The sequence below is a fragment of the Enoplosus armatus genome, chromosome 17 (genome assembly GCF_043641665.1).
Source record: "Enoplosus armatus isolate fEnoArm2 chromosome 17, fEnoArm2.hap1, whole genome shotgun sequence".
NCBI lineage: Eukaryota > Metazoa > Chordata > Actinopteri > Centrarchiformes > Enoplosidae > Enoplosus > Enoplosus armatus.
In genome coordinates, this window is record NC_092196.1 from 11,888,014 (window position 1) to 11,903,310 (window position 15,297).

The following is a 15,297-nucleotide window of genomic DNA, read 5'->3' on the forward strand; positions in this document are numbered from 1 at the left end:
ACCTCCACACGTCTTTCCCTGATCCTTGAAGTTGCCATTGGGGAGGACTCAGCAACTGGTGCTGAAATATAGCCCGGGTTTGCTGCTTATCGTACCACAGTTTCCATACGTATGTCACCCCTATTAATCTGCCCTCAGCTTGCTGTTAACTGTGTGGGAGAGAGGGGGAGAGAAAGAAAGAGAGATTTCTGGACCTCCTCCCATTCCCTCCTACCCAGTGGCTTAGAGCTGGTGCTGGGTTTTCACCAGTGAGGGAATATAACAGACGTCTCCTGTTGAGCTCAACCGCAGCTGCTTTGTACACTCAGTTATGTTTTGAAAGTAGCTTGAATCTGTGGTGGTTATTCAGTGATATACTTTCATACGCCCTAAAGTTTTGGGGTGCACACCTGTGTGCTCGGTGTTGGGCTGAAGTAATTTCTCTGAAGGCTGAAACCCTGCCTTGACTTTTAGGGAGTGGCCACCAGTGGCCTTTTATTTGCATGTGTGTGTGTGCCGAGAGAACCTGGTATTTTAAAGATTTAGGCAGGTGCCAGTGCTTTGCATTCCTAACCTGACCTTGTGCTCATTTCTGCTGCCTTTAGGGGAGGTCTGCCTCTACAAAGCCTGCAAACCAGGGATGAATGTGTGTGTGTGTGTGTATATACATGCATGCACATTTGCACATAACTACTGCAAGGTTTCAGCTTTAAACTTGGCCCTTTAAATTGCTATAACCTCTGTTTCCATCTATGTCTAAGTGCAGTGTTTGATGAGATCACTCTTTGCATGCATGCATCTATACAGTGAGAAGAGCTTAGGATACCACTGCATATCCATTATTATAGCCATTGTGCTAACACTAAGGAAAGATGGAGAAAAGACATTTTAGAAAAGTATAGACCTCAAGAGAGAGATTTAAAATGCCAGATCTAACAACATTATACCTCCATGAAAAATACTTGCATTTCATACTGCCAGTCTAGCTGTTACAATAATGCTAATGTTGGTGTGAGTCAGCTGGAATGACAGCATTTAGTGTGGGAGTAGCAAAGAACCATCACTTCCGAAACACAGACCCTATCCAGCAACCCTAGCAAAGCGGACACAGCTGGTTAGTGGGCTGATGAGAGGAGAAGGAGCTGGGATGTTGTGCTGTTTGATCTGGAATCAAATTCACTCAAAAGTTCCTCCGCTACTTTAAAAAAAAAACTTACAATAGAGTCAAAATAACCTCACACACCTCACCGCACGAACATTAACATGTTTACCCCAAGTTTAGTTGTGAATATGCACAAACTGTAAAACAGAGCTGTTAACTTTTATTGCTGTGCTTTTTCCTCTATCACCCACCACCAGCTCTGACGGCCTCAGACTGTTTTTCTTCCCTCTCTCATTGGCTTCATTTCTTCTTTTCTTTCTTCCCCCCACCTCTCTTCTTTCCTCTCCTGTTGCTTTCCTACTGAGCGCGGCGTGGTGACGCCCCTGCTTGGCTGGCGAGCCGACTCCAGACCCTGTGATTGCGCGCAGGAGTCGGAGGATTGCATCACTGCCTGTGGGGAGAGGCCACAGGAATGGACTGAAAAGGGGGGAGAGAACGGCAGAGAGACGTGAGAGGGGTGGATGAAGGAGAGGAAGAGGAGGCAGACGATGGGGATATAGCCTGAGGAAGTGAGGAGGAAGTCAAGAGGGAATAGAGCTGAGGGAGATCATGCAAGTTTTTGTTTATATGGAAGTATGGCAGAGCAAAGATGAGAGAGGAGTGTCTGGTTGGAGGGAGTGAATTCAGTAGACTGCAGGAGGTAGAGAGACCCAGCAGAGTTGGTGGGAGGTCAAAGTAAGCCAGGGTGGGGATGTCAATCAAATCTCCAGAGTTCAAAGACAAACACATATTTCTCTTCTCTTCTCTTCTCTTCTCTTCTCACGGATGGAGGTTTGGAGGCCTCCTGCTGTGTTCATTGGCTTCTGCCGCCCTTTGCTGCGCTATGAAACTGCTATGTTGTGAAATGCCCCACGTTATTGTAAGATTACTCACCACTCTTCAAAGCCTACGGTACCGTTGTGCGAAGTGCCTCAAGCGCTAGTGTTGGGTACGTTTACTGCTTAAACACTCTGAGTCATCGTCCCCGGGGGGATTATCTGTTTACAGCTGACTGCTGTCCTGATACTTCAGTATAGATTAAAACTGTTTTAGTTGATTAAAAACGTATGCAGCCCATCTGATTTTGAATTGGAGTAGGTGGGAGAAAAACTAACCAGTGACTCAAAACACATGTTGCTGCACGTGGGCCCTCTATCACGAACTGTTCATGTCATATAGCAGCTACTAGGGAGTCTAATAAATTGACTGTGGCTTGGGAGAAGTTTCCTAGCCTCATGCCAATGTGCAGCTACTCTCTCCCCTTATACCTGCCTCTTCTCTTTTCCTTTGTTCTGTCAAAATAGTTTGGACGATTGCTTTTACTGCAGAACAGATTTTCTAATGATATTTGCACCCTGAAGCACAATCTGCGCCTTTCAAATGAATTACACGATGAAAAACAAATTTCAAGAGCTTTGCATGAAGATGTTCTCTGTGTTCGATGTTGATTCCAGTTTGAAGATGAATCAGATTCTTATTCGCAAAAGACAAGCATTATTGTAGTGATCTGATAATGCATGCTTCCCTTGAAATTCAGCCGTCATCCTTCCACCCGTCTGTCCCCACCCCACAAAGAGTCAAGTCAGGTCACTGCGTCGTGCGATAATCCCGGGTTTATCAGGCCATAAGGCTTTCTGACACAATGTGAAATCTCAGTCAGATGGCTGTTTATAGATCAGGCCTAATCTCACTACACGGCAGACTAAGTGGAATTGCTGTTCTGTTGTCAGGTCTGTCTGGATGCTATTAAGATGCAGATGAGTCTGGTGGAGTGTTTTCTCTCAAATTAAAATGATGTACCACTCACAATCTCCCTCTAATGTTTCATTCAGCCTGGTCGGCCATTCGTATCAAATCTCTGACCAACGTCCACGGTCCTGTCAGTAGTATTTATTTTTTATATTTTTACAGCGTTTTCTTTGCACAACTGCATAAAGATCTACATCATGTAGGTTTAAAATGTATGCCAGCGAATAGTTCTATAATGTTACACCACAAATTCTCACAAGAGTCCAAGATGACATCTTCAAATGTCTTGTTTTGTCCAACAAAGAGATTCAATTCATTCATTTGATTATTATAGACAATTATTCTCTCAATGAATAAAATGTCAGAAAATAGTGAAGAATGCTCATCACAATTTCCCATAGTCCAAGGTGACAACCTCAATTGTCTCCTTTTGTCCAACAAACAGTCCAAAACCCAAAGATATTCCATTTATTCTGAAAACTGAGAGCAGATCCTCTTTTGGAGAAGCTGTAAAAAAGAGGTTGCTTGGTATTTATGCTTGACAAATGACCTAAACACTTATTTGATTATCAAAACAGCTTCAAAATGTCATAACTATTGACTCATTGCTTCAGCTTCTCCATCCTTCAAAATGCATCTTTTCATTTGCCAGTACGTATGACTACGTCTATAAAGTAACACTCCAAGTAATTCCTGACATGTTGCATTTAGGGCTGCAACCAACAATCATTTTAATGATCAATTAATCTTTATTTTTAATCTTAATTTTAGTTTATAAATCATCAGATAATAGTGAAAAATGTCAATTTTTCACTATTATTCTTCAAATGTCTTGTTTTGTCCAACAAATAAAGAGATTAAATTTATAATGACGGAGCAGCAAATTTTCACATTTGAGAAGCTCGAACATCAAATGTTGAAACATAGCTATTAATTGATCATTATCAGTATAGTTATCCGGCTGATGGCTAATCAATGAATCAATATGTTGTTTCAGCTCTAGTTGCATGGCATCACATTTCTTTATTCTAATACAGAATTAGTGTTTAGATTTTTTGAAAATCATAACCCAGTATGGATGTACAGTTGAAATTCCCTTTTACTAAACTGTGTACCTAAATGTCCCATAATTCATAATAAAAGCAAAAGAAAACAGAAGAGGCTTTTGAAAATCTGGGAAAGCTAATGTCAGACTGTTCAAGTTTGCATCCTAACTAAAATGTTAATGTTCGACCATCGCTTTAAGCGCATGCTCTTCCTTTCTCATGTAGCAGTTCCCTTTGACAACAAACCGCAAGTGCGGCCCGCCCTCCTCGTTGTGTGCCTCCCTCCCTCCCTCCTGGCACCTTCCCTCCCTGCCTGCCCTGCCTGGAATTCTTCAGTGTCTGAACGCTCTGGCTGGAGGCCATCGGTAGCTTGCTGAGAAGCTTCCTGTTGCACTCTCTCCCTCCTTAAATATCCTTCTATCCCTCCCTTTTTTCTTTCCTTCCTTCCTTCCCTCATTCACTCCTTTCTCCCCTATCTCATAATGTCTCTGATTTTCCCTTCCCCTCCTCCTTTGCATCTTTATTGCTTAATCTTGCATGCTCACAGTCTCACTCATTTGTGGGTGATTTTTTTTAAATTGTAAAAGATCAAGTGGCGATCTTGTACTTATTTCTCTCTGTGTTGAAGCATGTGAACACACGTGTCCCTCTGTCTCTGTATTGCAGCTGTTTTGACTCCAGCGCTGCAACAACTTCAGTCTTTTTCCTCAATAGCCCTTCCCCAATGGCTCCAAGCATGCTGTTATTACATAATACTGTGTACAATCCTGGGTGCTTTTTTGTAACAAGGGGAAGGGGAGAGGTTCAGATTGAGAGTAAGTGAAACCTCAGAGACTGAAACTTATTACATTCATTTATTTTGAAGAAAATGTGTAAATAGAGGAAATAGTTTGGCAATTAATGCACCTTTAAGGGGTACAGTAGAGGGCGAGAGAAGAATGACATGAGAAGTGGAAGACAAAAAACAAACTGAAAGAGAGCGGTGAACGTGAGAGAAAAACAAAAGCAAAGAATAGAGGGATAAAGAGAGAGAAAGAGGGAATGAGAGGCCCAGAGGAGGAGGAGGAGGAGGAGGAGGAGTGGAAACTGAGGTTTCCTGTCTGAGGAGGCGGCTGGCTGAGGAGGAAGAAAAAAAAATCTCTCAGCTGTGTGTGTTTGTGTGTCGAGTGATCCATCAGGGGTGGGGGGTGGAGGGTGTACGCAGGGGCTGTGGCTCGGGTGTGCATGTGTCAGCGGAGGTGGGGTCACTCGCTGCTATTACCTCAACAAACGTCAGCAATGACAGAAGTGGGAGTGACGGGGTGACCTTTTTTGGGCTTGTTTTCTTGTATCTCCATATCAGTAACAAACTAATAATTGGATATTAACCTGCCTCACCTCAGTTAATTGTCTTTTGTCAATGATAATGAAATGAATGACAAATGAAAAATCTGGCAAAGAAAATTGTAAATGGGAATTGCTTTTCTTTGAAACGTGCAAATGCTTTGATCACTTCAGTCTGATTATTCAGTATTGTGTGCTCAAACCTGCTTGAAACTTTGCCATGTTGTTTACCCCTCCCCAGTTACAGATAAAAACCCAAATGTCAGAGGTCAGAGTTCACACCACACCCACGCCTCAGTCAGTCACCTTCGACCCTGTCCTCCCCACCTGGTGGATGGAAAAACCAGCAGGTTTTGACATGACCTATACTGCAACCACAGGTCTTTACACATCACTGCTGAACCACAGAATTACGAAACCTCAGGGAAACATGTTTACTAAACAGTTGTCTTCCTTCAGGTCATTTAATGTGGTCACTGCAATGTTGCACTGGAGATTTAAGATGGCAGAAGGTGTACTACAGGGGATTTCTTGTACTTATTTGGTCACCTTTTTAAAAATGTATGCAATAACTTTTGATATTTGGAAATTATATTATTTGGTATTAATGTTTGAACATAAACATATTACACAAACAAATATATTTTGACATGGACCCTTAAAATATGGCTATTAAAGAATAATGACCAGCCTATTCAGTGAGCAGGACATTTTACAGTTGTGGCGAATAAACTATGTAATGGAGACCCTGCTTTGAAATGACAACAAAAATATCATTGGCTTTTCTCTACTGCAAATCCTTTTTTCTTATTAGCCGCTATCTAAAATTTGTGACAAACTAATATTGTCCATAATATTGTATTTCATACCTATGCTCAACCCTGATTGTTTGATGGGTCATGAGGCCAGGCCAGTTAACACGGGATTTCTTATTGAGACCACAAACAAAGGATTATCGTCTGACAGGTGTTAGCTAGTACCTCCCCTGCACACCTGTGGATGAATACTCTCTATAAGAGGAGGAGGATACCTCTCTAGACCATATTAGTTTGGTGACGATGATTGGGCATCTGCGCTCACTAATTTCCAGATATCCACAGCCTCAAAAAGATTGAGGCAGTGTCACAACAAGATTTGCAGGAATTTCTACTTCCTACAAGTACGTTTTCTCGCAGCATGTTTTAAAACACACCAACCATCACATCAATACCATCAGAAGTTTCCCACCATGTTCTTTCTCTATCGTTCAGTGTGTGTGTGTGTGTGTGTGTGTGTGTGTGTGAAAGAGAATGAAACAGAGAGAGCAAAGAGCCCCGGGGAGGGATGGCTTACCTCCTACAGACCACCTCCCAGGGTCACAGCAGGAGGCAGATTAAGTTACAGCCAACCTCAGAGGGGGTCACACAAAACGTGTACACACTCACACAGACATTCCCTCACTCTCCGAAACCCTCACAGAAAACAAAATATTACACAATCTGATTTTATACCCTGTAACATAATCATCTTAAACTGCACGGTTCTGATGCCTTTTGTTGGCTCTCATTTCTGCACCATCAGATCTGATCCTCCTCAGATCAGATCGGGCTGAAGATCAATCGGTTGGAGCAGGGTTAAGGGTCAGCGCTGATCCATGTGAGCCTAGCCTCGGAGCATGGAGGTGTCAAAACACATAGCCCTCCTCTGACCTGATGCTCCCCCTGCGTTGCCTCGCCCATCAGCCGACTCCCACACTCTCCGACCCCCCGAACACACACACCCATGCCTCATCAAAGGGACTTGGGCGGTGTCCTAATGCAGTGGGGTGGATGTGGGACTCGGCGGGCAAGGGTTACGTAGGGGGATAGGTGATGGGGGTTTCCAAAGAGGACACACACAAACCCCTCTTTCAGGACTCTTCCTCCTCCACTTCCTCCTCCCTTCATCCTCACCCTCGTATATCCTCACCGTGGCCCCTTCGGTCATCCCTCTCTCTCCTCTCTCTCCCGTTCAGCTGCTGTGTTTACTCTGCTAGAGAGAGAGAAGGCCCAGAGAAGGGACAATGCCGCCTTTCAGAGAGACTGTCGACCCCACGGCAGAGCAAGGAAGTCTGCATGGGGGCCAGCCAACACCCCTTCCACAAACTTCACAGCCATCCGCCACTGAGCTTTACACACACACTCGCATATCAGGCAGGCATGCACACACAGACGACACCGTACTCCTTCCTTCCCTGTATCTTTATCTCAGTCGCCCTTTCTCTTTGTCTCACATTTCCCACAAACCCCCTCTCAGCGACCGTGGCTGTTCGATGGATGTCGTCGAGATCCCGTAAGTTCAGTCCAAGATCCACACATGCTGTGAGTCACTTCCCGGCCAGTCTCTACTATTTACCCATTAAGAAATGATCATGAGGGTGGGCTGGGGTGAAATCCAGCAGTGGGGACTGTATTGGCCGACTCCACTGGGAACACATTAGTGCGGTATGGGCTGCCTTGGGTGTAGTGGGTATTGTAGATATCTCATGACCTGCTGAGTTTTTCGGAAGTCCAAGAGAGTTTCAAGTGAATTTTGTTTGTTTGTTGTGCCTGTTTCTTTGTAAAAAGGCCTTTGAGGGCGCAAACACAGAGAGGTGCAGACCAGTGTGAGCTTTCATGCAACACAACTCTAGTCAAAGTTTATTACAGCCCACCATCACAATGTCTCAAAGGGCTGTACATAAATAGAACAATAATGAGCAAAATATATCAAAATGAGATCAACTACATACTTAACTAGTATTTGAAATATTTACACTTATGACACACACACACACACTTAGTTGGAATTAAAAGGAAAAAGATTTAACATTAACTGTGTTACTTGCTAAGATGGATACTCTATTATATATTCTACTATCATTTTTCTGCCATTTCTCCAACATGCAACAAGCTGAATGATACCAACAATGCTCTTTGTTGTGTAGACTGGCTGTGGTTTGAGCAGGAGTGGAGTAGCTATGGAGGCCTGTTAGTAAATTGGAAAAGATGAGCCACACAGTCCATTATGGAGGTATAGTAATGGTTTGCAGGTGGAGCTGTTATATGGATCCAAAAGTTGCATATCTGTTTCTCATTGTGTTTTATAGCACGGATTATAGCACTGATGGGAGGCCAGTTTGTCCCTGCAGTGGATGAGAGTAGGATTTGTAGAAAAGGTTAAGCTGATTCCTGGTCTGTGCCTCAGGGTAAGGGCTTTTATTCTGTTAAAGTGGATGACAGGCGCTTTTCTGCTATTTTAGCCAAACAATAAAGCCAGAACTCTTGGCAGCCTGTGTAGTTGGAGTTACAGTAAGTTAGTCATACCCACCCTGTCCAGAGGAAAGAGAGGAGAGAGAAACAGAGATGTGGTATAAACCACAGCTCATTCTAAATGAGGATCATATCTGCTCTGACAGATCCGAACATGTTTATTTTCACAGCTAATGGCAGCATTTGCCCACACAACAAATTACATCAATCAATTTAGTATTGTGTCATGGTATAATACTGATGTGGTTAAATCTCTTTGTTTAGCAGTCTGCTGTACGAGTGTAACTGGACACATTTAGCAAAATCTGGGATGATGGAGACATTATTAGACAGTAAAAGAAAAGGACACTTCCACCCCCAAGAGCCAGTATAAACACAATTGGGCCTTTATGTAGCTTTTAAATGTCAAATGAAAGGATAGGTTCACATTATTATCAAGTCTGTCCTAACTCATGTCCATGTGTGTATTGGAAGAGTTATTGGTTGCTCTGGGCGTCAAGAGATCCCTTCTTAGCGCAGTTCCAATGTTAGTTTGAAACCTGAAGTCGTGATGTATCTGGTTTTCTTAGTGATTGACTGCAGTCGGTTGGAAATGCCCTTTTCTAATTCTGTTACTTAATTTTGGTAAAAGCTCTTCTCCTAGCATGGCTCATGCTTCTGTGGGGTTTTCCTGCTCTTTGTGTCTTAAATTATGACCAACATTTCAGTGTTAAGTCGTTCTAAACTGCGCATCAAGATGCACCGGTGGGTCATGTGCTTGTCAGGGTGGTTTATAATCAGATGAAAACCAAAGCTGTTTCTTTATGTGCATGTGAGGGACATGAGTGATAGATATAAATGAGATATGAGTTGGCACAGAAAGATCTCACTGATAATTCTATAATGCTACTCTGTGTGCTTGTTCATACAGTATGTTCCTATGTTTGCATCAGTGTGTGTATCATCATCCTCTTATCTATGGCTGATTGAGCCTGTGCACCCCCTCTTACTGTGTGTATGATTGTGTGTGTGTGTGTGTGTGTGTGTGTGTGTGTGTGTGTGAGCTGGTGGCCATCCCCTCGTTGGGCTGGTGAACCTGGTGACCTCTCTGCTCCGTGCCTCCCAGACACAAGGGCTTCTCATGTGGCCCCTGGCCAGTCGCTCTCAAAGCCCACCATTCACTACCAACCGAGGCTTCTATGAGTGTGTGTCGGCATGTGTGTGAGGGAGAGGGAGGAAGGGTGAATTTGTTGAAATTACAGTTTGATTAATTACTAGTGTGTGTGTGTGTTTCTCTAAGTATGACCGTGTGTGTGTGGTGTACACTCAACATGCACACTGGGAGCTGTTCTACGTGAACTGTGTGTATGTGTAGATGGAAAATGCTTTGAGGAGATGTGTGCGTGTGTGTGAGCCTGGTGAGAAGAGGCAGTGAACCCTGACACATTGTGTTGAATGGAGAGCTTGGCTGTAAACCAGCAGTACTGTACTAGCACCGCCTGTATGTGTGAAGCAGTACATGCTGGATGAATAAGAATAGACTCAGCATTTATTTACATTTGAGTTGAAAGGATCTGGCTTATACTTCAAATTGTGTTATTTATTCAAGAGGTTTTGAATATTGTTAACCTTTTATGGTTGTTTCTGATGCCTCAAATATGATTTAAAGTCATGATATAACAACTGCTTTGACTAGCGGGGTTCATCTAGGTGTTTGGTTGTTGTCTTTGCACGGTACAACACGGTGATGCTGGATCAGTCTTGGTTGCAGAGGAAGACCACAAACTGGAACTCAACGTGACAGCTAGATGAAGAGCCCTGCCCACAACCCTCAGGCTGGGTCCAGAGGTCAGTGTGTTTAGAGGAAGGAGGAGCTGGACGGAGTGGGTGCAGCTGGACTTGAAGGCCTGGGGGGTTGCCGGTGGGTCTCAAAGGTCCATAGGGTCTTAAGGTGCACACTGTGGGGGTGGGGATGATGTGACAGGGTGCAAGGGCCAGTGACTGGCCGAGAGGTGGGGTAAAGCAGGGCTGGTGGTGAGGGTGACCATCTGGATTGGATTGTAGACATTCCTCAGGAAGAGTGTGTGAGTAAAGGTCAGCGTGGAAAAGGAGGAGAGGGTCACTCAGATCTCTATGCGTGTGTGTTTATTTTTCTTTGGTTTGCTCAGTGTTTCAGTTTAGGATTGTGGTCAGTTTACCATTGTTGGAGAGTATTTCTTACCCGCTGAGATTGTAGAATGTGAGATACTTTCAACAACATTCACATGGGAAATATTGCAGGTGTGAGAACCTGTCCTCTGCAGTTTGTCACTGTTTCACTTTGGAATGCAGCTTATCATTGTGTGTTTATATGAAAACCCAGCTATGCTTAATTTTCCCCACTTGGCTCAACTCTGCCCCCTCTGTGACTGTTTGTGCAGGTGGGAGGTCGGCGGGTTGTGGTCATGCTGTCCCTGGACGAGCCCCTGGACCTGAAGCTCCCTCGGCGGGCCAACGGGCGGGACAGAGGGGCGCGCTCGCCCCCCCTCTCCCCGCTGCACCCCAAGCGAGCTCGCCAGCTTCGCATGGCAGATGATGGCACCGCAGTGATAGAGCCCGCCTCGCCAGCATCTCCACACACAGGTAGGTAACAACAAAACCAGACTTAGAGCGGCCATGATAGAGGCTCTGTTAGGCTGCACAGTGGTGGTTTGAGCTAAATGCTAACATCAGCATGCTAACATGATCACAGTGACAATGCTGAACATGCTGATGTTTAAAGGTATAATCATCTTAGTTTAGCATGCTAACATTTGCTGAGTAGCACTAAACACAAAGTACAGCTGAGGCTGATGGGAATGTCATAAAACCTGAAATGTCAACTCATGGTGGTGCTACAGGAAAAGTCAGGGAATCACTAAAGTCATTAGGATACATCCTCTGGGGACCACGAATGTCTGTGCAAAATTTCAGGGCAATCTATCCAACAGTTCTTGAAATATTTAAGACTGGACCAAAGCAGTGGACAGACCGACATTGCCATTCCTCGAGGCATGCTGCTAGCATGGCTAAAAGCAAAAGTGTGTGTTTGAGAAAATGGGACAGAGTGAGACCAGGTGAGAGGTCACCTTAACAGGTGTGTGTGTGTGTGTGTGTGTGTGTGTGTGTGTGTGTGTGTTTTATCAGGTGTACAGGTGGTCCCTCATGATCGAACAGACACCCCCACCCCCCCTGCGGTGGACCTGAGCATGTCTCCCTCCTCCCGCCACACCCCCAGCTCTCCAGAAATGACCGGCAACTACATCCCCTCAGGGGTGAGTATGACTGAGCGTGCGCACACACACACACACACACACACACAGTAACAGTAAAGGTGTTCCACTGAGTTGTTGAAAGAATAAACAGTGTCTTTCAGTGCAGTAGTGAGAGGCCAACACTTTCCTGTTTATATCATAGAGTGACTCAGCCTGCTGGGGTCAGCAAATCAGGAACAACATTGGTTTGGGAATCAGGCTATGCAAGGGGTGTGAGGCCTGTGTGTGTGTGTGAGAGAGAGAGAGGGGAGGCAGCTCTTATCAAACACGTCTTGTGTCCCCAACAAGTGCTTCTGTCTGTGCAACTTGCACTCAGTGGCCCCACTGGCATGACGTGTGTGTGTATTCGTGTGTGTATAATCAGATTTAAGGCAAGGTACAGCCATGCAGACCTCACGCCGCTTAATTCAATTCTCTCCCAATTGAATTGAGACACGCTGGCTGGGACCATTCAGGCGCCCGGCGTCCCACTGAGTCCCAGATAGCCCCTGACCCCATCATTACACACACTCTACGCTTTACTTATCCCCCGAGGACGCGGATAGGATGCTTTCCCTCCCCCTTGCTCTCTCACAAGCGTTTCTTATTGAGGAACAGCTGCACACACTCACACTCACATGTTCTCTCCCCTACAGCATCTCACAAAGCAGCTCACATAGTTCTGCATGCAGAGGCAGAGCTCGGCGCAGGGAATTGGTCTCATTTTATGAAATTTGTCACATACACATTTCTGACATAGCTGAAGACGATGAGACAGCCACAGGATTGTGATCCTTTTGCACCCTTATTCTCTCTCTCTGTGCTTCCCTACTCTCGCAAGGCAGCTCGGACCCATGTGTCCCACACTTTTCATTAAGACTCCTCTCTGTTTTCTGCCTGAGCTAAGTTACTCTGTGTGTGTGTGTGTGTGGGTGTGTTTGCGTGTGAGCCGGTGCATTAGCTCTTTGAGCCCCAGCTGAGGTTCAGTGAATCTTACAGCTCGTGCAGAGCTCAGGGACGTAGGGAGGTTTTGTAGCACTCAGCAGGTGACTCTAGAGAGGGGAAAAGAGGGAAAAAAATGGATTTTTGAAGGGAAAGATGAAGATCAGCAGTTCTGTACTCCGTTGATGAAAAGAAAGACTTTCGTCTCTGTCAAATATTTTCTCAGTGAGGCCGTCTGACCCGTTTGTGTCATCCAGCTGGTCTATTCTCAGTTATGCCATGTAGACAATGCTGCACTCACGATTGTGAGCAGTCATCGTTGTGTTTTTTAAGGTGCACCCACCATTTTATTTTTCATGTCTTTTTATACTATTTTTCTAGGGTCAGGCATCTAATTTTCATTACATCAAACTGTATTTTCTTGAAGCACATTGCAGCAAACATAAACTAAAGCTGTGCATGTTTCTTTCTTGTCTGTGCAGTGGATTGATACCCTGTTGGTCTTTTTTTTTTCTTCTCTTTTTCTATTTATCAGAATTCTCACATCTCACAGGCCTTTCAGTTTTTTGTGCCAATCGGAGCTGGGGGGGGACTTCACCTGCCCTCCTCCATGTTCATTAGCCAGACGAGCGACAAGAGAGCCTCTCCTGACCTCTCAGCGGATGAACAACTGGCCTGCCACTGGAAGAAGGTGAGAGAAAGAAACTAAAGGGAACCACATTTTCTGACCGTGCTGATCGTGTCAAACTAGGATCAGATCAAAATCACTTCATTATCACATCAATTCATTTGAAATGCTGACTGTTTTCCCTCCTCCAGTGCCATCTGCTCTTTGACTCCCTGCAAGACCTGGTGGATCATGTCAACGACTTCCATGTCAAACCTGAAAAGGATTCTGGGTACTGCTGCCACTGGGAGGGCTGTGCTCGCAAAGGGAGGGGTTTCAATGCCAGGTGAGAAAATCATACACTTGGGTAATTCATCAAGTGTACGTATGAGGGGAGAATTCAAGAAGAAGCTGCTAGAATTAACCTTTTTATGTGTGGCTGCAGGTACAAGATGCTCATCCACATCCGCACTCACACTAATGAGAAGCCTCACCGCTGTCCCACCTGCAACAAGAGCTTCTCTCGCCTGGAGAACCTCAAGATACACAACCGGTCACACACAGGTCAGTGGTGCACCCAATGAAACAAAACACAAATGACAAATATGTGTTTCCTAAGTGAATGAATTCTCAACATCTGGATGATCTCTCCTCTCTGCAGGTGAAAAGCCCTACATTTGTCCCTACGAGGGTTGCAACAAACGTTACTCCAACTCCAGTGACCGCTTCAAACACACACGCACACACTATGTGGATAAGCCCTACTACTGCAAGATGGTGGGCTGCCTGAAGCGCTACACAGACCCCAGCTCTCTCCGCAAGCACATCAAGGCCCACGGCCACTTTGTGGCTCAGGAGCAGGGCTCCCCAGGTGGGGTGGGCTCCCTGCTGAGGGGGAGTCAAAGTGGAGGGCTCGCTAGCGAAGTGGGGAAGGATTCAGAGCTGTCTTATGTGAGCGCAGCCCACATTATCATCCCAGGGGCAGCGGCTGCTCTCCTGGGAGGCCACGCTCTGCAGGGTCTTGGTGGCACCCTGCCCCTGTCCCCCCTCAGTCCTCGGCCCCTGGACCTCAGCACACTGGGTTGCCCCAACTCACCTCCAGGCAGCCTGGGAGGCACACCCATCCTGTCCTTCAGCAGCTCCCCGCTGGGCCTCGCCAAGTCCCCTCTGCTCTCCCCGGCGTTCCCCTCCTCGGCCCTGGGCCTGCCGATGGTGCCCATGTTGGGGGCCTCGTCTGACCGCAGGGCCCAGAGCCAGCAGGCCAAGAAGGGCCGGGGTGAGGAGGCCAAGAGCGAGATAACTGGGGGGGTCCTGAACCTCTCCACAGGGTCTCATGATCCCCTGTCCTGGGTGGTCATCCCCTCAGGCACCGTGGTGCTCAAGCCAGCTGTGGTCAACTGATACACACACACACACACACACACCTACACACACACACACACATTCCAGAAGAGCTCAGGGGGTCAGGATGGGAGGGTGAACGCCATAGTGAGGGTACGGGTGGTCAAAGGTGATAGGGATTGGCTCGCACAATCAAATCCAGGCAATGCATTTCAGAGAGGGGTTGGAAAAGGCAAAAAAACTATAGAGAAACTCATCAAACCTTCAATCAGCAAAACAATAGATAACACTACACCTCACAAGAATTATGTATACAACGCAAGCCTCTTGTATTGATGGGAAACTAAACTTGGGGCCCAAGAACTCCGTTCAGGACCATGTTTGGCCTCTCCCAAGGCCTGACAACGGGCTCCTCTTTGCTCTCTTATTTTATACTTTATTCATTCCTGTTTGCTGGTTCTGTGGACAGGGACCATGAACGTGACAGTCTTAGTGCTCTGTGTTTTCACAAAAGTCCTGATTTCATTGATAAGTATTTATATGACTACACTTCATCGACGGTGTGCCTCCAGCTTAGCAGTGAGATAGATACACCATGAAACTGAATGACGCACTCACAGTTAGGCAAACGTGCACGTTAACAGGAAAA

General features: G+C 45.7%; 1 protein-coding gene across 1 annotated transcript; it reads left to right on the top strand.

The window, feature by feature from the left end:
- Window positions 1-10,924: 10,924 nt before the first annotated feature.
- glis2b (GLIS family zinc finger 2b) lies at window positions 10,925-14,708 on the top strand. Its single transcript, XM_070923771.1, has 6 exons — window positions 10,925-11,108; window positions 11,652-11,779; window positions 13,254-13,391; window positions 13,520-13,653; window positions 13,753-13,871; window positions 13,969-14,708. The coding sequence occupies exons 1-6, from the start codon at window positions 10,931-10,933 to the stop codon at window positions 14,706-14,708; spliced, it is 1,437 nt and encodes a 478-aa protein (XP_070779872.1). The 5' UTR covers window positions 10,925-10,930.
- Window positions 14,709-15,297: the final 589 nt, after the last annotated feature.

Bases quoted from the DNA above. Each gene is read 5' to 3' on its own strand.
- glis2b (XM_070923771.1), top strand. From the start codon at position 10,931: ATGCTGTCCCTGGACGAGCCCCTGGACCTGAAGCTCCCTCGGCGGGCC. The intron at 11,109-11,651 runs GTAGGTAACAAC...GTGTTTTATCAG, and splicing joins GCCAGCATCTCCACACACAG to GTGTACAGGTGGTCCCTCAT. The intron at 13,654-13,752 runs GTGAGAAAATCA...GTGTGGCTGCAG, and splicing joins GGGAGGGGTTTCAATGCCAG to GTACAAGATGCTCATCCACA.